Source organism: Mastacembelus armatus, chromosome 1 (assembly GCF_900324485.2).
Source record: "Mastacembelus armatus chromosome 1, fMasArm1.2, whole genome shotgun sequence".
In the NCBI taxonomy this organism is placed as follows: Eukaryota; Metazoa; Chordata; class Actinopteri; order Synbranchiformes; family Mastacembelidae; genus Mastacembelus; species Mastacembelus armatus.
The window spans coordinates 10,894,721-10,920,849 of record NC_046633.1 but is presented as its reverse complement, the minus strand read 5'-3'; the positions used below and the strand labels follow the sequence as shown (position 1 = coordinate 10,920,849).

The window sequence follows — 26,129 nt, the reverse complement described above, 5'->3', positions numbered from 1 at the left end:
CAAGCTTTATAGTTGCAGTTCACTTAAGAAGCAGTTCGCTGATGCAGGCTTTCCTGTCATTAGATATAGCAACGTATGTTAATGTTGCTGAAATTTGATTGTGTGAAATTGGTCGCCCATAACTGCCTTGGTCTGTGAGTTTCATTAGTTGTATGATAACTACACCCCAAACCTCATCACAAACACAAACGAAGACACATTCACACAAAAACACACTCTTTTACAGTCTAACTGTATTTCCTTTGCATTTGCGTTTTAGGTGGGCAGGTCTCAGATCTTCTTGGTTAGTCCAGACACAAAGAAAGTTGCCATAGAAAAGAGTTTCAGAGAAATATCCTTCTGCTCACAGGTATGAAGCACTGCATCATTTTATACTGCCTATACTGGCTATGTTTACTGTTTATACTGGTTATTTATTTGTGATTATAAAATTTATTGTTCATCTCTTTCTAGGGGATTCGGCATGTGGATCACTTTGGTTTCATTTGCAGAGAGACTGTGGAAGGAGGGAGCTGTCACTTTGTTTGCTATGTGTTCCAGTGTACAGATGAATCACTGGTGAGATGGTGATAATAGATAACAACACAGCAAGACACAAATCTACAAACTACAGTGTTCAAATTTAAAATTCTGATTAATTTAACATTTCACAATTTTTCTTTTGAGTTAAAATTTAGTGCCACAATTCACAAAGCAAATATTTGTCACCAGTGTTGCTTTCTACCAATGAAAAATACATTCTGCTGTATTTCAGTGAATGTAAATAAGACTTAGTGCATCTGTGCTTCACTGGGTCATGGTGTCCCTGTGCTGATACAAGCCAAATGGACTGTCAGTTTGATAAAAAGCCTTGGATGGATGTACTGTATAATTGTAGGCTAATGTTGCAGGGTGATCTCCTTAACTAGCCAAATTTGGATTGCTTGCTTTGGTCTGGTTTTTAATTTTATTAGAAGTTACATGGTTATATGAACTAACATTTTTATATAGGTACCTATTGATAATTTATTCATCTACGTTCTGTACATCCATTATCTATACTGCTATCCTGTAAAGTGTCATGGGGGCTGGAGCCGATCCCAGCTGGCAGTGGGAAAGAGGCGCGGTACACCCTGGAGAGATCACAAGGTTGACGTGTAGATGCAAACATTCACACCTATAGGCAATTAAAATAACCTAACCTGCATGTTTGTACTGTGGGAGAATGCTGGAGTACCAGCAGGAAACCCACACTGACTCAGGGAGAACATGGAAACTTGAGGTTTGGCAGCAGTGCAACCCCTAAATTGTATACATATTTAAATATTTAGAAATATTTAAATTCAAAACCAATATCAGCAAATGCAAGTTGGGTATCTCCAACTACATTTTGACTATAACATTTTACTTTACAAAGTAGCATTGAGGAAAGCAGCTTTCTACATAAATTGTTGATAATAGTTAATAGAAGCAACCTGATTAATTTGTTACTGAAGGTTGAACAGTAATGGATAGATGACAAAAACAAATAAAGTGCCTGTTACTTTTCTCTTGTAGGTGGATGAGATCATGCTGACTTTGAAACAGGCATTCTCTGTGGCTGCCTTGCAGCAGAACGCAAAGACCCAGAGCCAGCAGTGTGACAGCTGCCCCATGCAGCAGCTCCACAGACTATGTGAGAGGATAGAAGGTACGAAACTGTCCAAGGGCTTGTTCATACATACATGTCTGAAACATCAAGAAGATTAAAAGCATTTTCAAGTTATGACAGGTTTGAAGATTTACCCTTTAATCTGCCTTACACTGATAAAAAGCCATTGTGTTCAGCCCTTGTTTATCTGACACATTCATTCTGCTAATGTTAATTCAGTGGGAAAAGGCTGAACCTAGTACTGGATTTTATATTTTATATTCCTTTCAAATGTGCTCTGCAAGTCCAGTTAGCTGGACACCCATCTAGCTTATCAAAGCTCTCACACAGACTCTAATACAAATGTTACAAAGCCATCTGGCCCATGAAGCAGCACAGGTGGTAATTTAGAGAGAATCTTGGTGAGTGTTGACTTGACTATTAGCACATTTTCTTGAGTGTGAGGGTGCTCGAGTATATGTGCTATTTCAGATTTCCTTGGTTTTCAACTTGCTGATATCCAGTATATTAAAATCATTTAGAAAAGTAAAGCCTGTTTAAATTGTCTGGGTCTGAGTACAAAGGGTTTCTAACAGATTATAAAGTCCTCTGATTCTGTTAAAGGGCAATATAAATAAAATTGAGATGTATCTTATTGTATCACGATAATTGTAGAATTATATTGGTATAGAGCACTTACATATTATCAGTCATCATTTGTGAGTCATATTCAGATTCTGAATTTCAGTTTTAACCCTAAACATTTACTGGTAGAATAATCAGTTCAGTGAATTTCACTTACTACGGCTGGCTACGAAGGATTTCCTCTCTGATCATCTCATGACCTTTTATGTAAACATAAGATCTGAAAGATAAGTAAAGGTTAGGCATAGCTGTTTGAAAAAGAATTACTGGGTAAGCCTTTTACTATCAAAGTATTGTATTGTATTTTAATGCTGAATTTGCACTATTTTCAGGTCTACACCCATCAAAAACCAAACTAGAGCTTCAGAAACACTTGGCCACGTTGGACAATCAGGAACAAGCTTCAGTCTTTGAAAACACTATGGTAATGTGTCTGCATAAGTGTGAATTCATAGATTTAGCTTTGAGTTGATTACAACTAGAACACAAACCCTTCAGTCTGCAATTTCAGCCCAGCTTATCAAGACTGAGCTTCTCTGGGATCACAAGATTTTCATGTGGGATTAACAATAACACACTCCTCTGTCTCTTCACATGTGATTTAAGTATTTGTGCCATCTCATTTCTCACTATCTTCCCCCTTTTGCTCTTCAGCTTCTTCAGCTAACCTCACCTTTATGCAGCAACACTAATGATTTTGTTTAAATAAGCATTTCTGTTTAAGTTTTGGAAGCTGATCACCTAAAATGACATCAGTGCTTCAACTGGCTTAACCTTGCTGTACAGTAAAAGCAAATTTCAGAAGTGGTGAAGAACATGAGGTGAATGTCCACAGATATTTGTCTATGACTCAGCTGACATCTGCTGGTAATAAAGATGAATTGCAGCTGTATAAGATCGCCGTTTCTCATGTAGCACAGGAATGTACTATATGTATCAGATAACTGTTTTTCAGACAGTATGTTGGGAGCCCATTGTAAATATGTAATCCAAAATTACTGTGCAGCTTGTTAAGTATTATTTATCACACAAAACCCTTCACAGCCTCCCAGCCTTTGAGATGGGCTCTCTTCAGCTTTACAGCCATTTAATGTAATGTCTCTATTTTCCATCTCTTCTGTTTGTGTGTTCCAGAGGGCTCATCCTAAGAGCGACCAGGAAGAGAATGAGTTGGTGATGGCCTTGCTTAGGAATATGTATGAGGAGAAACAGGGGAGCCATAAGCACACACTGCCTGGAGACAGCAAACAGGTAACTTTTGCAGAAACAGAACTGAACCTGTACTGTGTCAGCTGTATTACTTGCACTGCTTATTTCTGGTTTTGTCCTACATTTGTTCCAACAAGGTCAACAGTTCCAAAACAAACTAAATCACCAAGGAAAAGCATTTTATATATTCCACTTTCATGCAGATATAACATGCTCATTTTCTTTCTCCTCCGCTCTTTATGTTTATGTAGCTGTGCGAGGAGGCAGCTCCAGCCCCGGTGGAGGCGCAGCAGCAGAGTAGCAGTCGCCAGAGGCTCGAGCTGTTAAAGAGCCGAGCTAAGCGCTCTCTCACTGAGTCCTTGGAGGGCATCTGGAAGGTAGCAATGAGCTCTGTGTAGATTTGTTTGCAGTGATGCACTAATATGCACTTCTATACAGGGAATGCTGTCGTCACTATCCTCTTGTGATTTTAATATAGAAAAACAGACAGGAAGTGGAGATAGAAGTGTTCATGTTTCATGGATTTTCATCTTAAATTTAGAAATGGTATACATAAAATAGTATGCTGGTTTGTGGTCTTAGGTTATATGCAAAAAGACATACTGTATGACCTGGGTGTGTGTGTTCTTGGCAGGGGAGCAGCAAGGCTAGAGCTCAGAGAAACAACAGTGAAGGAAGTGACAGCAGTTCTTCCATCTGTACTGTAAACAGCAGCCAAGACCAGCCCAGCTTAGATGACTCCTTGTCTGCCCCCTCCCAGCTGAAACCCAGCAGCCCACTCAGGTAAATACACCTAAAGACACAGGTCCATTCAGGATCTTGGGTGTGAGTAGGTACAGGTTTCTTTACATGAATTTCAGGATTATAGAGATTTATGTGATCTGGAGAGGAGCCACAGTCCACAAGGTCCTCATCTACCAACATTTGCACAGTTGTCCATGAACCTAAGTGTGAAACTGGAATAGTGAGGGCCATGTTGAAAGTCTCCAAATATTATGGCTGATTACTGAGTTGCACTGCTCTGAGATGCAGCTCTATGCAAAGTTGGTAGGCACTAAAAGAAAGTGAGGATGCTTTTAAAAATACTATGAATGTTCAATATAATGGGCAATAATAACATAATATAATAAGAAAAACTAAATCAAATCAGCATTTGGTGTGACCAGACTTGGTAACATTTTTTTCAAAGTAATTTGTTGTCAATTGTTTTCATCTCTTCTCATAATCCCAGACCGACAAAATGTTGAAATCATGGCTGTGTGCGGATTGCACCATCTGTTAAAGGACTCGGGGCTGATCAGATTCCTCTCCGCTCTGCCTAACCGATTGGCACAGTACTTTACAGTTTACATTTTACTGATAACAGTTTTTAAGCTCCGACAATTATTAGTGAACACAGTCTGTAATAACGTTATGTTTAAATTATGTTTTATGGACTTTCTTTAACCTAGCAGCCTAGCTATGGAATATTAGTTTTCTTTTGATCTTCTGAAATTACATTAAACTTGTATGCACAGTATTTTGTCTACACCATGTGGTCCCTCTCACTCTCATGCCTCGCCATTTCTTCAGGTGCCACAACTCGACAGGGGACCTGAAGCGCCTTGAGCCTGCTCTTCTCCAGTCTCCCTCCTCATGCACTTTACCCGGTGATGCTCAGCTACAGGGTTTCCGTCGACGGGCCAGCACCTTTAGCCACCCTCCCACCACCCCCTCCTCAGTCCTTGAGCACTCACCAGTGCACACACTAACTCACACACTGCAAGAACCCACCACCACTGCCAAGCCCAAGCTCGTGCGACACTACTCCGTCAGCACCGACACTCCACACCAGAGCAAGTAAGAAGTGTATGCACTTGTTTGTACTGACAGACATCACATCAGATCATATTATAAGAGGTGATCATCTACAATATATACATTATATGCAAGTGTTGAATACAGATATTTCTAAGTCTAAATTATTCAATTATTCACCTATTGCATCCTGTTACATGAAAGAGATCATGATTTTTTTTTTTTTATTTTTTTTTTAGGGTTGCAACTAGTCCTCTGTTAAAATTAGCCAGAAGCTAACTAAAGATAGTCAGAAGCAAAAAAAAGAGAGAGAGAGCAGTAATTAAGCAGGAAATGGGAAATGATGTGTGTGAGAAAAAGTGAAGCTGCGAATGACAAGGCGTCTGTAATATTCAGCCAAAATATCTACTCACTTATTCTGTATTGCCAAGTTCTACCTTCAAAACACTTTGTCCTTCCATTTTCCCTGCTTATTTTCTTCTGTTTTTCTGCTTTTATTTTTTTCTGTGGCTTTGATTTTTGCTCTTCTCTCTTATCTTCCTCTCTGCAATTGTGCCGATTCTTAGGCATATACCACCCAACTCGCCCCTTGCTCCTGTTCCTACCTGCCCTTCATTCCCCTCTCCCCTGCTCCCTCATCATCCTTCCTCCCCTTCTTCTGGAGCCCATCTCAGTAAAAGAAGGTGAGAAACCTGCTGTGCAACTCATGCAGTATTTCTGTTCTCTGTTCATTGTACAACTTTCTCAAACCTTCATTTGACCTTGATTTTCATGTAAGGCCCTGTTTATAAAGATATATATATATATATATATATATATATATATATATATATATATATATATATATATATAAATACCTGTCACCCACTGGTTGCCAGTTTGACAGGTGTTTTAGGTTTAAAAGTTGAAAAGTTTTTCAGCTTTTTTTACATCAGCACTCTGCATCAAAAAACACATTAGAGCCCACCTTAGCGCAAGGACTCACAATGTTGAAATGGATGGAGTTAAAAGCATTTCCTCCAATCAAAATCTCTCTCTATGAACAAGGCCTAAGTTTCTATTTTCATTTGTGTTCTTCCTTTTCTCACCTCAATATCTCCATCTCAGTCCTCTTGGTAGTCTGCGTGCTCGTCTCCACTCCTCCTCCTCTGTCCCTAATTTTCTGAAATTTCAATTTCTGGCTCCTGTCCAAGAGGATGATTGTCCCGAACCAAAGAGCAGGTACACACATACACCAAATCATCATGCCATGCTATTGTGTCCAACACAGTAACAACTTGTTTTCTTTGTTTTATAGATTCCTTGAACTGCTTGTGTGTCTACATTTTGACGTATAGTATGACCAATCTTGAATGCTTAACAGTTTTTGTTTCCATGTTCTGTGTGGTTGTTTATGTTCTCAGTGATGTAGTGGCACTGTCCACACCAAGTGCAGCATGTGGGGTAGAGGAAAGTCCTCTGCGAAGTCACCGCCATTCGTGGAGGCAGCAGATCTTCTTAAGAGTCGCTACACCTCAGAAGAACGCAGACAGCAACGGTAAGAATGGACACACGCACATTTATTTATCTTTATACAGGGTTCCCCATAATGCCCAGCCAGTAATGCTTTTCTTTCTTCAGACAAAGTTCAGGTTCTTATACTCTCTCTGAAAAATTTGCTGAATGGAGGCCCATTAGTGTTGATTAAGGCTCTTCTTATAATTTATTGTAATAAATCTGAATAGGAACTTTTCCTTTTTTGTAGAAAAGACATTGTAAGCATTAGAGTCTACATTAACTCTTTTTTTTTTTTCATTCTACATACTATTATAGTAGCAGTTGCTTTCAGCCCAAAAAGATACTGCTAAAATCATCTAATTTCCATGTTGAGAAATTATGGAGCTATTAGTGCATTGCCCAATCTATATATTACTGTAACACTAATGGGTTTTTTTGTGTTAGACAGTACGGCACAAGAATGTGCATGTAGGGGTTTGATACAGTAAAGAATTATGAAATAACTGAATTTCAGTTATAAACATCCTACCAAAGTAAAAGAACACCTCACATTTGGTTCATCACCTGTGCTGTTACCAAAAACACCCATACTAGATAAGATAAGATAATTCTTTATTGATCCAACAGTGGGGAAATTCAGTTACCACAGCTACAGGACAACAGTAAGGTGCAAAGAATGAAAAATATAAAGAGTGTGCAAAATGTGTGCAGAGATTAAACATTTTACAAATATTTACAAATAAGAATGTACTAGTTTGCCACATGAAGACTGGTGCAGTGACAAAGCCTTTCCACTCTGCGTCACTCTTTCACTTAGCGTGAATGTACAAGAAGAAGGTAGTGGGAATTGATCACTTCACTATACTGCTTTCTCTTCTCTAGGAGCTTGAATTATCACCTCCCCTCTGGTAGTTTTTTCTCTCTTTACTTGGTATCTTTTTATCCTCACTTTTGTTTGTTCTTGATAGTAATGCTGGGTTTAGTTTGTTGTTGTTTTTTTTTTGTTTTGTTTTGTTTTTTTTTTTACTGAAAATGTGTCAAATTAGTATCACCTTCACTGGAGACCAGTATAGTATCCACTGCTAATTAACTTTTAAATTAGGAGTACCACTGTACCATTTTTCAATAATACATTATCAATCTGTGATTGGTGTTAGTTGTAGCATCTCTGTGTAAATGTATCTTTCATAACGCTAATGTTTGACAAAGACAGCTGGTCTGAAATGAAATGGCCTGACAGTCCTGTTAATTATTGGAGAAAATAGTTTTTACATATAGTCAAATATTACTTTAAGATTAACAAACTTTGAAATATCAATCAGCAGTCTTATGTCAGTATGTGTTAAACAAGAGTGTGTGTCTGCCTGTACAGACATAGGAATCATGTTTGGGCTAGCACGTCTTCAGATCCTGTGTTTAGATAGTTTGTGTGTGTGTGTGTGTGTGTGTGTGTGTGTGTGTGTGTGTGCTCATGACAGAATAGGTGTCGACAGTTGAGATAGTTGGGTTGGTCGTACTGTAACACCACTGTAACATCTGTATGTACAGCTAACACCAGCACATTTAGGTCAGAAGAAGGGAGGAATTTCTTAATTAGGCTTTATTAGCCTGTTCTCCATAAATTGTTTTAGTGGAGACATCAATTCATTTAAACTCAGTAAGCTTAAAGTATAAAGTTTGTTGCAATGACCTGTAGTAAACCTGCCATGAAAAAAATTAGAATATCAACCAAGGATTATTTATTTAATTATTGATTAATCTGTTTAGGCTTCGGCAGATCCCTGTGACCCTATATAGGAATAAGCGAGTATAGATAATAAATGGATGGATCAATGTTATTTTTTCATGTATCAATCAATGATCTGCTTCATAAAATCTCAGTGAAATAGTGAAAACAACTGGTTTCACAAAGCAACAAGTCCTCACGTTTGAGAAACTGACATGTTTCTGATTCATTTTGTTTAGTGACTAATTGTCTCAACTCTAAAATGAATCTATCAAAAGCTTCTGTTGAACAATTTAAACTAAGGTCTAGGCCTCCTACAGCAGTCATAATTTCACCAATCATTATCATTGGCATTGGCCTTTAAAAAGGGTCATGTTAATGTCATCAATTCAAGGCAGCTGACATTTTTATTGGTATTTTTTCATGCCAATGCAGAAATATCCTGTTAAATGTCTCTTAGACTGTATTGGTCAGGGGCACATTACAGTATTTATCGGTTTTTAACAAAGAGATTAAACACCTACAATTTCGGCAGCAACCTTTAGTCATCTTTTTCTCCATTCTGAAGAGCTAGACCAGAAACATCGCGTAAGATAGCACATTATTCAACATGTGCCACAATATGGATTACACGGAAGCTAAAGCACAATACATATGAAAGCATAATATGTTACTTCTGCTGCGAGGTTGTGTGTGTTTTTTTCAGGTGCTCTCAGCTCAGTAGAGAAGTGTCGGTCAGTAGAAGGGAAATGCTAAGATAAATGATCTTGTTTGGACTTGTTTGGACTGAGATGCTGCATGTTGATTTATTATTTTTAAAAAGGCCATTTTCAACCTAATTGGACTGACTTGTATAGTTGTAGTAGTGATTTTGTCCAGTGGATTGAGTGAAATTTAAAAAAGCACAACATAAGAAAGAATATTTAAAGTACTATAATTAAATTACACCTGCCAAGGCAGCTGTATAAGTTATTAAAAATGTTTTCTAAAGTCATGACAGAATGGACAAGACTCAAAAAAACCCCAAAAAAACAGCCTTAACACAGAGTGGTCACTACTAGTAAGTCATGCATTGTCTGCCACTGAGTCGTCTACCACAGAGGGGTGCCAACATCTAAAATTTCCTCATTCTGAACACAGCAGCTTTAACAACACACTGCAGCGGCAGCAGTTTGGGTAACACCACTGAGATGCAACTGAGCATTATAACCTGCACAAAGTAGTCTTTTTTTGTTTTGTTTTTTTCAGGGGTAATGGATTACATTACACTGCAAGGTGTTCCCATTAATTTGTTCACTTCTATATACACCCCTCTGGATTCTGTGTTTGGGTCTAATAATTGAAAAAGGAATGTGGGACTAATGTGACCTTTTTTGCACCTTTCCACTGAATATGCTGCCGATAAGGGATTAGCTTGTCATAGTGTGTTAAGTTTCCTTTTCAGATGTAAGAGGCCTTTTCATCAATAAAGTCTGCACTTGAAGTTTATTTTGACAGTCAACTGCCATAAAGTAAAGGAAAAATAGTGCTTTTAGCAGATCCGTTGGGTGGAGTTGGGTGTGTATATGTGTGCATACATGAGGTCATGGGTGTGTCGGGTATGTGTGTTTGAGGGGATGGCGGCGTTTCAAGGTCATGTTGACAGTCCACACACAGACAGCGCCAGAGGAAAGCACCAGTTTTGTTGACCCATTTTACATGTTGCATGTGTGTGCGTGCGCGCACGTGCACTGGGACTGCCCAAGTTGGAGTGTTTGTTCAGGGTGTGGATTGTGCCACTTCGTGCAAGAGAGTGTGTTTGTGGGGATATTTGGTGTTAAAACGTGGTTTTCGTTTTAAGATTAGGCACATAACGAAGTTGTATATGTTTTGGTTAAGGTCAGGTTAAGAAAAAGGGCAAAGGGAATATGTGTATTCTGAGTCACAACAGTAATCTAAGGATAAGTTTGTGTGTTAAAGTGTGTGTGCGCGTGCATTTTTCACACCTAAAAACAGTGGTGTGTTGAAGCAGAGTGGCAGTCTGTGTTTGTCTAACAAATACATTGCTGACGTCACTGTGTGCGTTTGTGTGTACATGTCTTGTGTGGACACGTTTTACTTCATTACCATTCTTGTGTGGACATTTTGGCCTTGAGGACATTTTAGCCGGTCCTCACAACCTCCAATGTTTTTTTTTCAAGGTTAAGACTTGGTTTTAGGATTAGGTAAGGGTTAGAGTTAAGTTTTAGGATCTATGTCTACAAGTGTTCTCACAACTATAGTGACATGTGAGTGTGTGACTGTTACATGTGTGGTTTTTCTTTATGCCTCTTACAATAAAAGAGCCTTATGTTGGCATAGTGACTACCACAGACACAAAGACACATACTGAACACTATTGTAATTGTGTGTATATATGTCTTTGTACTGCACATCTTTATGGTTGTGTGGACACATTTTGTTTTAATACCAATGTACAAGGACATTTTGGCTGAATTTCTGGTCCTTGCAAATTGTTTTTTTGGGTTCAGTTCAGAATTACTGTGGGGGCTGGTTTTAGGCATTTAGTGATGATGGTCGAGGTCAGAGTAAGGGTTGTGCGTGTGTATAATGTGTTGGTGTTTTTCTTAGTGGTATAGCTATCACAGGACTTATCTTACATGATTTCCACTGAAGATTTTTGGGAAAGATGAGCATTACATTTACATACCAAAGACAAGCTTAGGTCTGTGCACAAGTCTGTGTGTTCGTGATCAACCTCTACTGTGTTGTTCCTATGAACTAAAAGGCAAGCAAGTGGTATCTCTGTAGTTGTTATGTCCTTCCTCTAAACAACACAGGGTATTTTGAGGTTTGGGATCCACCCTGTACTTTGGGGTGGAGTCACAAACACATCTTTTTACTGTGTGTTGCACGCAACTGTGTCAAATATATCTATGTTTAGATTTTTTTTTTTTTTTTTTTTTTTTTTTTTTTTTTTCATTTTCATTTTGCACCAGTATCCAAGGAATTGACAGAGAGAAAGGAGGTTGGGCAGTCTCTTTTCAATGCATTGTTTCTGTGTTTCGATCTTTACTTGTTTCTACTGCATTTTTCTAATTTATCACTCTAATACATGCAAAGTAAAGCATTGCTTAAATCCTAGTGGATGACTCCGAAATATCTGTTTATTCCAGCCCCATAACCTTGTGTCCATCCTTTTCCATCATGGTGCCAAGAATCAGTGTTAGGACACATACCACATAACGTCAGAACTCGGGTTTAAATCCAAACATGCAAATAAGCCAGAAGCTTTAAGGTACTGAAACACTGATTAATTAGTTAGTCTTTAGAAATGAATCTATACATACTATATGTGAAGTCGTAACAGCCACGTGTAAATAGTAACTACATTAGTTTGACTACATTAAGTAAAACTATTCACATTTTGCAACTTCAAAAATGCAATGATTTTTTTTTTTTCTGTTTTTGTTTTTATTTCAGTGTAAATTGTAAGTTGTTAGAACTATATGGTAGACATTATTTGTTCAGTATTTTTTGCTAGCAAATACTGATATTTACACAATATCTTTATAGCGTGGCTTATCGAATATATTCTTGGATGTCTTTTCAGAGCAGGGAGATCCCTGTCTAGAAGGGAGTCGAGTGTGCGTGGGCCAGGTGCTTGGTGGAGGAAGCGGAGATTCTTCCATGAGGACAGTGCCTGAGGAGAGGACCCAAAGGACCAAAGAGGAGCTGAGGGAGCTATGGAAGAAGGCCATCCTGCAGCAGATCCTGTTGCAGAGAATGGAGAAGGAGAACCAGAAACTGCTGGGTGAGTTGGATGAACAGCAGCCAGTAATGTTACATTAAACACCATTAGCATCATTGACTTATTAGTGCTGTAGAATAACATGATGAGTTGGGTTCTCTAGGTAATTGACAAGACAAACAAATCTGTCTTTAATTTGCCTTTGGCGATAGGCCTTCCCAGATGTACACATACACAAGTTGGGCAATCGAGCGCACACCTGTTTTTCTGTCTTTGAATATTCTGGCCCAGAGCAAATGAACGGTTATATAATGTGAAGTTGTGTGTGTGTGTGTGTGTGTGTGTGAGGTTGCTGGTAGGCATGTCTAAGTGTGTGTGCACCACCCCTTTCCTGACCTATTTGGCACTTTATCAACCCACACCTAACAATGTGCCACACCTAAAACTACCTGCGCATAATGCACTACACACAAAACAGGGACAGACTGTTGCTGTACTCACATTATAAACTAACCAATATTCACAACTGGTGGCTTTTTTGGGCGTCTGTACATGTGTTTTATTCTTCCCACTGGGTGCTCTCCACCTTTCTATCTTTTATTTATCTGGGTGGAGCCCAACTCCCTGTCCTCCATTGTATCTGTTCAGCTCTCTCTCTGTTCCTTGGATTATGGGTCAACTGTGAAAGTGTTTGTGACTCCATCAGAGAGAGAGAGAGAGAGAGAGAGAGAGAGACAGAGACAGAGAGAGTATCTTGATGAGCTCTAGGGTGGGATATCCTATCCTGCTGTGTGTTATTAAGGGCAGGGTGTTCCGGTGACAGAAAGGGAGAGAATAGGAGAGATTGGAAGTGGAGAGGCTGAGTGCTAGCTGGGATGCTGCCAATGAGTGAGTCCTAATGGATTAGACTCTGCCTGCACCAGACAGCTGATAAGACAGACAGCAGAGCTACAGTCTCTCCAAAAACATCTATTCTTACTCTGGGTGTGTCATTTATATGCTCCATCCAAGTTTTCTTCCTTTATTACCAAGAATACGCCTTCCAGGTCACACTTGCTATTTTTGTGTCTTTGATTGCTGAGGCCATGATATGCATCCTTCCATCCCGACTTCATAAAGAGCATTCAGACCTCTACAGATCTTATCAATTGAAGTTGTTCCAAGTTAAAATATATTTTCTCCGGGGTTTTTTTGTGTATGTCTGTGTTATGTAAAGCACTTTGCTTTGACACTAAATTTAGAATAATTTTTGTGTATACATATATTTGAAGAGAAACTTTCATAACATTTTCCAGTTGTCATTTTGCTACATTTTTCAGTTTCATTCAGATAAATCCCCTGTGCTGGCTACACACATAAATTCCCCTGCTTTCCTGGAAGATAACAGTGCAGTTTGAACTGGAAGTGGCCTGTTGTCTTTGTCCTGTCCTGTAATGATGATGTCACTCTGTCCAGCTCTGCCAAGTTGCAGCTGGTCACTGGGTGGACACCACACATGAGCGGAAAGGGCGTGGATGTCCACATGGGGATGGGAAGGGAGAAAAGGGAGAGGGAGAGTGTGGTTGACAAACAAGGGAAATGTGGGATTGAATGAGAAGAGAAAGTTGATTGTTGGCAGGAAAGAGAAAGAAGAAGAGTTGGTCTGTGTGTGAAAACATTAGAGGAGGGAGAGAGGAAGGGTGTTGTCAAAAAGAGAGGAACAGATGAGGGGCGCTGGGTGTGCCTTCATCTTCTTTCATCATTGGTGTCAATATGTTGTAACGGAATTCACAGTTTGTTTCTGTTTAGGCTGCGTTAATCTGAAAGTCCAGGGCCAGGATTTCCCCCACACATTTGATTATGCAAAATGCTTCATTATAACACAGGTGTTACAAAATTAAACAATGGACTTGTGTTTGCTAGCTGGCCACAGACATTATTCCAAATGGAAGCATTAATAATCAGCTGTGTATCAGGATAATGACACATCAATGTTCATCGTGGTTTTGCTCTCAATTACTTAATTAAATTGTGAATTGCAGATTTAATAACATCTGAGACGCCAAACACGATGTTTAACAAGAAGCAGTGCTCCCAGTTATTATTCCTCATGCTGCTGACTGAGCTTTTACCCTGAACATTTCCTAAGTGATACAAATTTCAAAAGATTTTTTGTTTTTACGTGACGTGCTTTATCGTTTCATTAGCATGTGTCGGACAAATGCTGCGACCGACTTCTTTTTAATAGTTATGACAGCCTCACTTAAATACATTTGGCCGTGAAACATCAGGTTGTAGCTAACAGCGAATGTTTCATTTCATAAAACTATTTATTTGGTTTCTGACATTAGCAGAGGTTGTAATTGAATGGGCTTCGCCTTAAACAGCTGCAGTCACAGTCCCACTTTCTCCTCCATGTGGTTTTTATTGTTTCGACCAGCAGAATTGCCACAACAGTGTGTGTGTGTGGAGTGCAGTGGTTGATGTGAGGCATATGTTGGTGGTGCAAAACCAAACCAAGAGACCAGCATAACACATGCAGGGCCTTGTGTATGTTCATGAGAGAGTACGTCCATGGTGTCTGGGCTGTTTGGGTTTAAATGGCTTTCAGGCTTTTTCACTCTCCAGGTGTTCGCATTTTGAGCTCCACCCTGCCAGTGACCCATAATAAACATACACACAGATCATAGTGCTAAGTCAAGAGGATCTGGATTGGTCACATTTTTTGTTTTTACCTGTGCAGCCTCAGAGAGTGACCTGCAAAACAAGCGTCTGAAGCTGGACTATGAGGAAATAACTCCATGTCTGAAGGAGGTCACTCTGGTGTGGGAGAAGATGCTAGGAACTCCCGGAAGAGCAAAGGTCAAATTTGACACAGAGACCATACATGCTGCAGTTGCACAAGGTACATATTTGGTTTCACAAATACATATATCAGTGTTTCTTGGAAATGTTTGTTCTTTTTAACTAGGCATCTGCAAATATTTACCAGAGCTTAATGTATAAAGCTCCAAAACTGAAAATATGTTTTGTAGCTTTTCTCCTTATCATCAGCCTCCACCTGTGCCCTTTTCCCAACAACAGCAAAAAGAAACCACATGAATTCTTTTGAAGTGTTTTAAATCCAGCGTTTATGATCAGAATGAAGTGTGTATTTTTCTTTAACAACTTAACCTCCAGTGTCCGACATTGTAAAAGCTCTCTGCACTGTTCAGTTTGTAGTATCAGAATGTTCTGCACAGAGGACAGGAACATTTTCTCTTCAATCCTCAGTCTCCATATTAACAAATGAGATCTCTGCAGCCATGTTATTAAGCAAGCTGGCGTTATCACGTTAAAACTCTGGCCACAATTCAGGGTGCCAGACAAGGGGACAGGCTTAAAGCTGCAAGGTCACATGTTTAAATATCCACTTGACATGCTTGTGCTTTGTGCTGTTATTGTTTTACAAAAACCCTATATTGATTGAATCAGTGTTACTAAAGCAGAATACACATTCATATTATGCAAATTACCAATTTTACATTTGCCCACTTGCATTTAAACATCTAAAGTGATCTTGATCAAAGCATTTAATGGGCAATTTTTCAATTTTGTGAAAAAGCTTCTTTGTACTCAGACAGAGAACACTTGTAGCCTTGTATATAAAACAGTTTCTCCTGGCAGCTGGTTAGCTTAGCTTCAAACAAAGTCTGGAAACCATGAAATAGGCTCAGTTGGTAATAAAATCCACCAACTAGCAGCAAAATAGAACAAGCAGGCAAAATAATAATAAGCTGTGGTTGGGCTGACGTAAGGTATTTTTAGAGTCAAGTAAAACTCCTCAGTAATTTCAGCTACCTTTACCTTTTTTCAAGTCATGATGTCAGATCTTCTTACAGTTTGAATACTAGCAGCAGAGTGTTCAATATGTTTGTTTCTGTCAAGCTCTGCAACTGCAGGGCTTCCAGTACTAGCACAGTGACATATACCACCTTTGCACTACCCTACCCCACCCTTGTCCTCATTTTTCTCTGACAGGTGTCCCAAGGCAGCATAGAGGTGAGATCTGGAAGTTTCTCTCTGAGCAGTACCTGCTTAGGCAGAATGTCCCCTCCCGAACCCCTGCCAATGACACACCATACAAAGAGCTGCTGAAACAGCTCACCTCGCAGCAACACGCCATCCTCATAGACCTTGGTAATGCTCACACACTCAAAATATAATAGAATATTTTAAAAAACATAACATATTCACCTGCATACAGATAAAATTTCTTTGTTTTTGAGCTCATCTGTACCTATATGTATGACAGTATGTCTACTGTATTTTCCAGACGCTCACGTTTTTTTTTTTTTTGTAGTGCTCTCGCTTGCCCTCCACCTTAAACAGTAAAGCAACTTATATATTAATATATATTAAACTATAACCCCTAGTGTAAAACAAATGAAAATGCCACCCAAAAGAAAGCATTGTACTGCAGACTTTAAGGTGCAGGTAATAAATTATACAGCTGAAACAACATTTGGAGTGAGTGCTGGCATTCAGGCAGCCCAAGAGATGAGGGGGACACGCCGCTTCAACTGCCACTTCTTCCTTGGCTAATTTACACTATAATTAGTATAATTATAAATGTGACTTATACACCGCAGTGACTTATGTTTTTTTTTTGTTTTTTTTTCTGCCCAACAAGGCTATTTTGCTAAAAACAACAAATGTTTTGGTGCAACTTATAAACCAGAAAATACCGTAGGTTTTGTGCACAATCTTTACTTTTCTTTTCTTGTGTGTATGTATGTGTAACACAAGAAAATAATGCATTTTAAAGTTTTTTTGTATAAACCTTCTTACAATTTTTAAAGTTCAATAATGCATTTTAAAGTTTTGATGGATATATGGCATTAAAAAGTCTTAATTCAGTTATCTGAAAAAATGCAATTATAGGTTTTCAAGTGACATTGATACAATAGGAATAGTAAGGTGCAGATGTTAGCAAAAACATGCATAAATTCTTTCTTTTTTTTTTAACATAGTTTAACCATCCAGTGTTTTTTATGAGTCCAGTTCTTATTCTTTGATTATCAAATACTAATGTTATGTGCAGTTGAGAAATAAGGTACTGACAAAAATGTGACACACAGTATGTCTTTTTTCCATCACTCTTTGGCCACTATAACTGTTATATAGTTAACTTTTTCTGGTATTAAAAAAGTTTTCACTTTTACCCTCAAATGTACCCAACACCTCCCACCCAAAAACCCACACACACACACACACACCCCACCCATATAACACCCACATACATACACAACACGTTTACCCACATATCCATCTATGTTGCAAGTAACTTTTTGTGTTTTTGCTGTTGGCTCTGTGACTTTCATCTGTTTATCGTGTTATTCACTACATCTAAATAGGGTGGGGATGGTGGTAACAGCTTACAGTTACGCTTCACTAACGTGGTCCAATATGAAGGTGTTATGCACTACAGCACAAAAGCATTTTGTGTTTATGGCACTGAAGCAGTCCAGGGCCTTGCAGGTAGAAGACACGTGGTAACTCAGAGCTCGCTGCTGCATGTAAACATGTGAAAGCGCAGAGTGTGACTTCAGTTTGGTGAGGCAAGAGAAAGAACATATAGAAAATAGACTTGTTAAGTTCTGCACTCCCACACCTTACACTCAGGGCACAGAACAGACATACACACACTTTCCTTCAGGTGCCTCACAGCACATTCCTCACATACACATTTCCATGGTCATTGTCTCCAAAGCCTTGCTTTATACACTGTAAGTCAAGGAGTACTCAGTCAGGTCGTCATTATGTTGTCATTTTTGAAAGGTGTACACTGCATCCACCCATATATGTTAAGCTTCTGTAGGAGAGTATGAAGTGTTTATGTAAAACTACATTCTTGTGTGTGTTTTATTTAACATGCTCACGCACTGATCTCCTTTTTTTTAACATCACCAGCAAAGTGTGAAGTCTAGCATCCTCAGGCAAAATTCAGCCTAGTTCACGCTTCATTCGATCATGTGTACACACTGAGCAGCTTTGGTGTCTTAGGTATCACTGTTCATTGAGATTCTTTCCAGGACTGTCACTAAAAAAAAATAAATCTACTAAATCAAATATATTTAAATATATTTCAAGTCTTTTCTTTTTTTCTCAGGTCGCACTTTTCCAACTCATCCATATTTCCAGGCCCAGCTGGGGGCAGGACAGCTGTCTCTGTATAATTTACTGAAGGCCTACTCACTGCTTGACCCTGAGGTATAATTTGTTTCTTTGTTCTTACTCTCATATTGTCTTTCTCTCTTCTCAAAGGACTAAACTAAATTGTCATGTCTTTTAGGCTTAACTTTTTTTTTTTTTTTTTTTCCTCCTCCTATGCCGATGTGGTGTTTGTTGTTGTTTTATAGGTGGGCTACTGCCAGGGCCTGTCCTTCATTGCTGGAGTGCTGCTGTTGCACATGGGGGAGGAGGACGCCTTCAACTTGCTAAAATTTTTAATGTATGACATTGGGCTCCGTAAACAGTACAGGCCTGATATGATTATTCTGCAGGTAAAACATGCTTGCACGCACTCTTTGTACACATTTACAGACTCCTCCCTACAGAACCACGACCTTGATCATTTTTCCTAGTTACACACACATTTGTCATGCATAAATGACATCAAATAAAGGATGGCGGTCAATATCTTTTTATTACTGGATTTGTCTGTATTTGTCCTGTCATCGATATATACATATGGTTACTGTATTTACAATCTGTAAAAAGTCTCTGGTATGTTGTTCACACCAGATTCAAATGTACCAGTTGTCGCGACTACTTCATGACTACCACAGGGACCTTTACAGCCACCTAGAGCAGCAAGAGATTGGACCCAGTTTATACGCCACTCCCTGGTTCCTTACTGCCTTCGCGTCACATTTCCCACTCGGCTTTGTGGCCAGAGTCTTTGGTAAGATATGAGATTTGCATATACATCTGGGCTCACCACATTTTTTCTTCTGATGAAGAAAAGCTTGTCAGTGACCGTGTGGGAAGAGAAGCGGTGTGGTAGCACCGAGCACAGAGGTGTTTATATTATCTCAACCATACTTAACTCTTTTAATTAGATCTTTAACCCAGAGTTAAGGAAGTGAGGAAGAAAGTGGTGAAACAGGGTGAAAGTTGGATCCTTAGACAGCAAGTTTTTTGTTTTATTTTGTTTTTGTTTTTTGTTTTTTTAAATAATGTGTCACGTACCCACAGACTCACGTGAGATAAGGTCTGTTAGTCAGGTTCAGGCTGTTGTTTAAGTAACCTTTTATCATTCGGCTAAATACCATCACACCCACAGCCCCTTCGTATATGTCCGTTCTTTTTTTCATGGTGCTTTTCTCTCCTTCATTCCTTCCTTACTGTTGTTTTCATGCCTAATTTCCTACATGTTGTTCAGTCGCTGAGCCAGACTCACTGGCTCCTCATGCTCATCTAAGCATAACACAGTGTCTGTGTGTGTATATCTGTGCGTGTGTGTGTGTGTGTGAATGATACAGTTAGAGGGCATCATCACGGCACTGTGAAGTCCCTGATATCATACGTGTGGCTCCACGCCTCCACTCCCATTCCTTAATCTGTTGTATGATCTCATGCAATCCTGCCTAACCCTTGCCCCACCCTAATGCATTCAAAGCTTGTACACAGATACACATACACCTACTGTCCTCTGATGCTTCGTATTCACCCTGGTCTATATTTGGGTTTGCTTAAACGTTTCTATTGACGTCATTTGAAAAAGGTCACCTATCAGCATAGTAAGATGTCACTTGTCACTGTTAATTTTTGCATTAAATAATTTTTTAAAAAGCTGCCGTGTCAAGGTCTTTTTCTTTACCTCCTGATTTGTGGGGGGTGGGTTCTATCTTTTGTTATGTTTGACTTCTCTTTGTCCTCTTCAGATATGCTGTTCCTGCAGGGGTCAGAGGTCATCTTCAAGGTGGCCTTGAGCCTGCTGGGGAGTCACAAGCCTCTGATTCTGCAGCATGACAGCCTGGAGTCCATAGTAGACTTCATCAAGACCACGCTGCCCAACCTGGGACTAGTGCAGATGGAGAAAACAATTAACCAGGTTAGAAAAAGAGACAGGTTTAGTCAATGATGTGTAACCATCTTATCACAACCTGTAATCTGTCACCCTGGATTAAAATTTGTTTATTATGTTTTTGTCCTCAGATTTGACAAAGTTAGGAGTCATTTAATGACATTTCATGTAAACTGTCACTTGTATTTTCACTATGTGAGTGAGAAGTAGAATGAATTTGCATTGGGGTAAGACAATGCGTAGCACAGTGGCTAGATGACCTCCTGTAACTTGTCTGATGTTGTATCTCAGCATAAATATGTAAATAAACAGTTGTGTTTTATCACAAGATTTTATAGCTCATGACGGTGATAAAGAGATAATCTAGTTGCTCTATGGCTAAAGAAGAAAATTGAGAATGTTATACTGAGTGGATGACAGAAGCTATCATTGGTAAACACACTTTATGAAATGTGAGACCAGGTGAAGTAGCATTGAATTCATTAACATTCACTTCATGCGTCAGTATTAGTGGTAAAAGAAAACTACGGTGTGTCAATAGCCAGTAGAGTCAAGGTAAGACTTTTTTGTGTGACGTTTTCACGAGAGATTTAAATTGCTGACAAGAGACGGCATTTCCCTTTAACGTTGGCAGTAATATGTTCAGTGTTCAGTTGCCTAGTGATGGGAGGAGCTGAGGTTGTGGAGTTCAAACATGTGAGAGGCTGTTAAGGTATGCTATAGCCTAGTTTAGAAAATATGCATTTACCTCAGCATTTCAGATGGCGAAAGTCTGCTGAGTCATGGACCAGCTTGTCTGTACTTTCCCTGCAGTTACCTTTATTCACATACGGTCATTTATACATAGTTTATCTGGTGTAACATTTGTTTTGTTTTTTGACGTAAACCTAAGTAGGGGACTTACAGGATGTATGGAACATTTTTTGCAAAACCATTATTCAATTTCCATTAAGCCGAAATATGGAATTTCTAGGTACAGGATTACTAGTTAATTTAGGTCATTTGTTACATGAAAAGAAAATATTTTAAGGGAATTTCCAGTTTCATGCAGCCTTTTGTTCCTAGTTTAAGCCGTTCCTGTCAGTAACGATAACGTTATGTTTATTCGGTTAGGTAGCTGAGACTTGAGAACATGGGAAGTAACACAGTCAGATGATCTTCCAAGTTTTAAATGAATCTACAGGTGAGCCAAACCTATTTGGAAGAAAAACTAAAGACAAACTCTCCCATTTGTATCCCATTATTGCATAACAGCCTGCCTTCATAAACAAAATGTTCAGCAAACAATGGTGCTGTCTGGAGTCAAAGATCCACTAAGTCCTGATTATAATTTGACTACAATACAGACTGTATATGTTGGCTCTTGTAGGAGCTTTCATTCAAAACGCACAGGTGTCAGCCAATACAAATCCTATTGTCTTTTTAAATCTAGCTTAAATCTGAGCAAGTTGTCTGATCATTTCTTGCTCTGTCAGATTTGTCATGTTCTCAGATCTCTCAGTTGTTTTGGCTGACATTACAAAAAAAGATGCAATTTGTAATAAGCCAAAATATTTAGTGTAACATACAAGAAGAAAGGGCTTTGATTGTATGTTTTGTTCTACTAAGGTCAGGATTTTCTCAACGTTGACACACATTCTATACACTGTCTCTTTTATGCATATCTGTCAGGTTTGTGAGATGGATGTGTGTAAGCAGCTCCAGGCCTATGAGGTGGAGTACCACGTCTTGCAGGATGAGCTGCTGGACACACCCCCGACCCTTAACCAACACCAGCGAGCTGCACAGCTGGAGAGGACCAATCAGAGCCTCCGACAGCAGAACCTCGACCTGCTCGAGGAGCTGCAGGTGCACACACACGCATCGCACGTAAACACAAGCTAAGGTCTCTGTTGCTTTCTCTATTTTAACTTTGACGTGGTCATTGCCCCTCCAGGTGTCCCATGCTCGTGTGTGCAGCCTGGAGAGCCGAGTGGAAGGTTTGGTCCAGTCGGAAAGCCAACTGAGGAAGCAGGTTACTGCACTGGAGGAGGAGAAGAAACAGCTACTGAGCACCGTCACTTGCCTCCAGAACCTTCTCAACAGTCTTGGAATAGACACCTCCCTTCATGGACCCCCACTCCCCCCACTCTCTGAAACACACGCAGCCACAGCAGAAGACAGAGAGGGGCTGGGGAGCAGGACTGTGGACTCCCATCTCCACCCTTTGGCTCTCCCAGAGAGTTTGTAATTGCAAATAATCATTTTTCAAATACTGAGGTCAACCACAGGAAGAGCCGGCTTGAAAGATTCGGGAAGAGATGGTCAAGGGAGCCATAAAGATGACTCCCCTACCTCGACCTTGGTCCTTTTTACTGGAATAGAATATTTCATAAAAAACAGAAGAGACAGAAAGTTGGACCTAAAACAAGAGAGCAGACGAATGGAAATACAGCAAAATGGGGATGAGATGAAAAGAGCAAACATGGGACCTGTGAATATTATCCCAAAACAACACAAATGCCCTTCCCTCCCTCTCCCTTCTCTAATCAATATAAATGAACATGTGATTTTGTCCTCAAAAATAGCACTGTCCCTCTGGGCCTCTACTGTAAAAACAAATCAGTGACATTTGCACCTATACGTTTGTTTGCGTTATATATGTCTGCGAGTGCTGCTGCTGGTGTGTTTTATGCTCCTGCGAGAAGGTTTGTTGAACTGTGACGGATACCGCGAGGCTAAAATAGCCAAAGAATGTCAATGTCAGTGTAAAGCAAGCTCGAACAAAGACTCTGATAGCATCTTGAAATAACATCTAAATGATCACTCCTACACGCTGCAAATGAGTAATACAAGGAAGGAATGTTTCCAAAGACAAAAGAGGGGAGAAGTGTGACAAGAAAGTGAGATCGAGGGACGGGTGAAGTAATGAACCTCATGACAGTGTTTTTTCTCTTAACAAGGTTGAGTATAAGTTAAATGATGTTAGGTCATAGACAGCGGTGCTCCTTTTTCAGAGTCGGAGTTGAACTATTTCTGATTCTCTAGCCTTCATGTTTTCATTTCCTTATCCTGTATGTTTCAGACTTCATTTAGCTGTAGTAGCCTACAGGAAGAGTAACACAATAAATCCAGTCCATTTCACATCCTGTTTTTTTTTTTTTTTTTTTTTTTTTTCACCTTTGTTTTACACACAAATCCATTGGTTTAGAAAAAAAAAAAAAAAAACAAACATGCAGTTTCAGCAGAAAACTTCCCAATAGTCGCGGGGCTTTTCTAGTGAGTGGATGTGCATACGTTTATGAAATCAGTTACTGCAACAAAAACATATGTCTGAAACTTCAAACATGAAACCTCTGCTATCAAGACAATCTGTCAGCCTGAGTCATTTACTGTATTCAACACACCTAAGCTGCAGCTTGGTGTGTGTTTGTGTTTGTTTGTGTGTGTGTGTGTGTGTGTGTGTGTTACTGTGCACTATTTGTGCACACCACTGATTGCAAAGAAATTGTTGCCGGACACTGTAAAGAGATCTTTGCTTTTACTCCCAACTCTTCTTCCACGATTTCTTGTTTTATTGATTGTTGTTGTTCCGTACCTTAAAATACCTTTCATATCCTTTCTGCACATTTGAAACTTTTTTTTGTTTTTTTTTTTTGTTTTTTGCATGCATATACTATGAACTCACGTGTCACGTGTCAGACTGTCAGCCTCCTGTCCAAACATGCCAGTCAGTTTGAATGCTTCAGGTATGATAAAAAGATTTCAAACATATGGAAATATACTGTACACAGTATTTAAAACCCAGACATGCGTTTATTTCCAGGAACTTGTCCCGAGGGGGAAGGAAAAGCATGTTGGGGCAAGTTGTGGTTCTCTTAGCATGTATGTATGTGTTTACACAATAGAAAAAACACCAGCAACAAAACATCAGCCAAAAAAAAAAATTAAATGAGAGAATAAAATACAAGAATTTTGTTAGTTTTTAATAATAATAAGCATGTATATGTTACACTGGTCTACAAATTTTGAGAAATTATCGGCTTCTGAGATAAAATGTACTAGTTCTTACATATTTTGATTAGGTGAATTAGAAAACAGGTGCTAAAGGTGCTGGTTGGTAAAAACATTTCAAGAAATTTCTTAAGATTTATAATTATACACAGGCAAGTATATTTGCCTACAACGGGGGTGGGGTCTCTGATGGTCATGATGCCTCCTAACCTTTTGACAAAGTACTGTAGAACAATGAAAATGGTACCATGTGAAAGTTTAGAAATTTATCTTCAGTTTGATACTAAAGATTATTAACTGTAATTTATTGGCCTTTTCTTTTTTTAGCAAATGTCAAGGTTTTGGTGTTGATTGTCCGCTTTGCTTTCTAGGTGAAATTCTCAAACAATTAGGACACAGCAACAGTTGTTGTACCATATGGAAGCTTATAAACATGTGATGAATAATACAGGATAATACACAGTTACTTTATAACCAAATACATGTTTCAATTGGCCGTTTAGATACCAAATAAAGATGGCTCCTTGCCCTTTAATCTGATCTTAGAGCTTGTATTCTGTTTATATATACAGTGGGTACGGAAAGTATTCAGACCCCTTTAAATTTTTCACTCTTTGTGTCATTGCAGCCATTTGCCAAAATCAAAAAAGTTCATTTTATTTCTCATTAATGTACACTCAGCACCCCATCTTGACAAAAAAAACCAGAAATGTAGAAATTTTTGCAAATTTATTAAAAAAGAAAAACTGAAATATCACATGGTCTTTTTTGATTTTGGCAAATGGCTGCAATGACACAAAGAGTGAAAAATTTAAAGGGGTCTGAATACTTTCCGTACCCACTGTATATATATATGTGTGTATATATATGTATATACATATATATATTTGATGTTCACATATTTTGTTAGCTTTAACACATTTCAGACACAGCTGCTGTTTTCAGTGACATGTTACTTTCTCAGCACCAGGCAGCAGAATTGCAAAATTAGCAGTTAGCTAGTGGACATAATAGAGACTAAACACAGAATAAAAAGAAAGATTTGATTGAACTGAAAATTGCCAGGTGCCTAGAGACATGAATCCAAACCATTATAATGTTGCTATGTATTTGTTGGTTGTGCTCACATCCACTTAAAAGATGATATACCAGTTTTGTGTTCCCAAGTTATTTGTCCTGTCCCGCACTTGTGAAACATCAATCATGCTGTCATACTTTCCAATGCAACTGTTATTCAGAGTTAAAGCTTGTCATCTGAGATCTTTCTGCAACTGAATCACCCTTAGCCACAAGTTATTTTAATTGTTTTACAGGAGAGTGTTGTCTCTTTTACTGGAACAGCACCTTCACAAATTAAGCTATTCTTAGTCTGTATGTTGATCTTTTCCAATTTACGTTTACTGTTCATACCTCAGCCAATTTGTGGAGGCGGGTAGAAGAAGAAGTATTTCCCTAAAGCCATCAACCAGAGAATTAACTACCATAATTAATAATGTCAGTAAACTCGTACACTGATTGCTGTGCTTCAAATGCGCAGCTGGAGTCTTTATCCAAACACTCTGTTGAATGGAGATTTCCATGAAGCTGTAACAAAGACAGTCAAGTGCTACATCCAGAAGCTGCAGACACCCTCTGCTACTAATGACACTGATCAGTAGCTAAACTGCATGACTGCTCAGTGTGTGGCCACACCCTGCGGACCACCATAACCATAGCTTGATGCAGCATATCTGTTATGATCTCTTTAATTCTCATGGGGATTTCTTTTTAAAGTACATAACCCCTGCCTGGGAAGCCCTGCCCATATCTTGTGTGTGCCTGTATTAGAGGCTCAGTAATCATTGTGTTGCAACGGCTAAAATTTTGTCCTCGT

The 26,129-nt window shown here is 39.0% G+C and overlaps 1 protein-coding gene across 4 annotated transcripts in view; it reads left to right on the top strand.

Moving 5' to 3' along the window:
• tbc1d1 (TBC1 (tre-2/USP6, BUB2, cdc16) domain family, member 1) overlaps positions 1-23,386 on the top strand; it is a 40,319-nt gene extending 16,933 nt beyond the window's left edge. For 2 of the 4 annotated variants that reach the window (XM_026303230.2, XM_026303231.2), the window contains 18 exons: positions 260-349; positions 454-558; positions 1,537-1,669; positions 2,587-2,678; positions 3,389-3,505; positions 3,715-3,840; positions 4,098-4,246; positions 5,036-5,302; positions 6,664-6,797; positions 12,076-12,276; positions 14,936-15,097; positions 16,213-16,371; positions 18,344-18,444; positions 18,594-18,737; positions 18,979-19,138; positions 20,121-20,290; positions 21,935-22,111; positions 22,200-23,386. In XM_026303230.2, the coding sequence (XP_026159015.1) occupies positions 260-349; positions 454-558; positions 1,537-1,669; positions 2,587-2,678; positions 3,389-3,505; positions 3,715-3,840; positions 4,098-4,246; positions 5,036-5,302; positions 6,664-6,797; positions 12,076-12,276; positions 14,936-15,097; positions 16,213-16,371; positions 18,344-18,444; positions 18,594-18,737; positions 18,979-19,138; positions 20,121-20,290; positions 21,935-22,111; positions 22,200-22,493 (2,781 nt within the window). In that variant the 3' untranslated portion in view covers positions 22,494-23,386. Of the gene's footprint in view, positions 1-259; positions 350-453; positions 559-1,536; positions 1,670-2,586; positions 2,679-3,388; positions 3,506-3,714; positions 3,841-4,097; positions 4,247-5,035; positions 5,303-5,826; positions 5,944-6,367; positions 6,482-6,663; positions 6,798-12,075; positions 12,277-14,935; positions 15,098-16,212; positions 16,372-18,343; positions 18,445-18,593; positions 18,738-18,978; positions 19,139-20,120; positions 20,291-21,934; positions 22,112-22,199 lie in introns of all 4 variants that reach the window. The other 2 variants (XM_026303232.1, XM_026303233.1) reach the window with 2 other exon arrangements.
• The last annotated feature ends 2,743 nt before the right edge of the window (positions 23,387-26,129 follow it).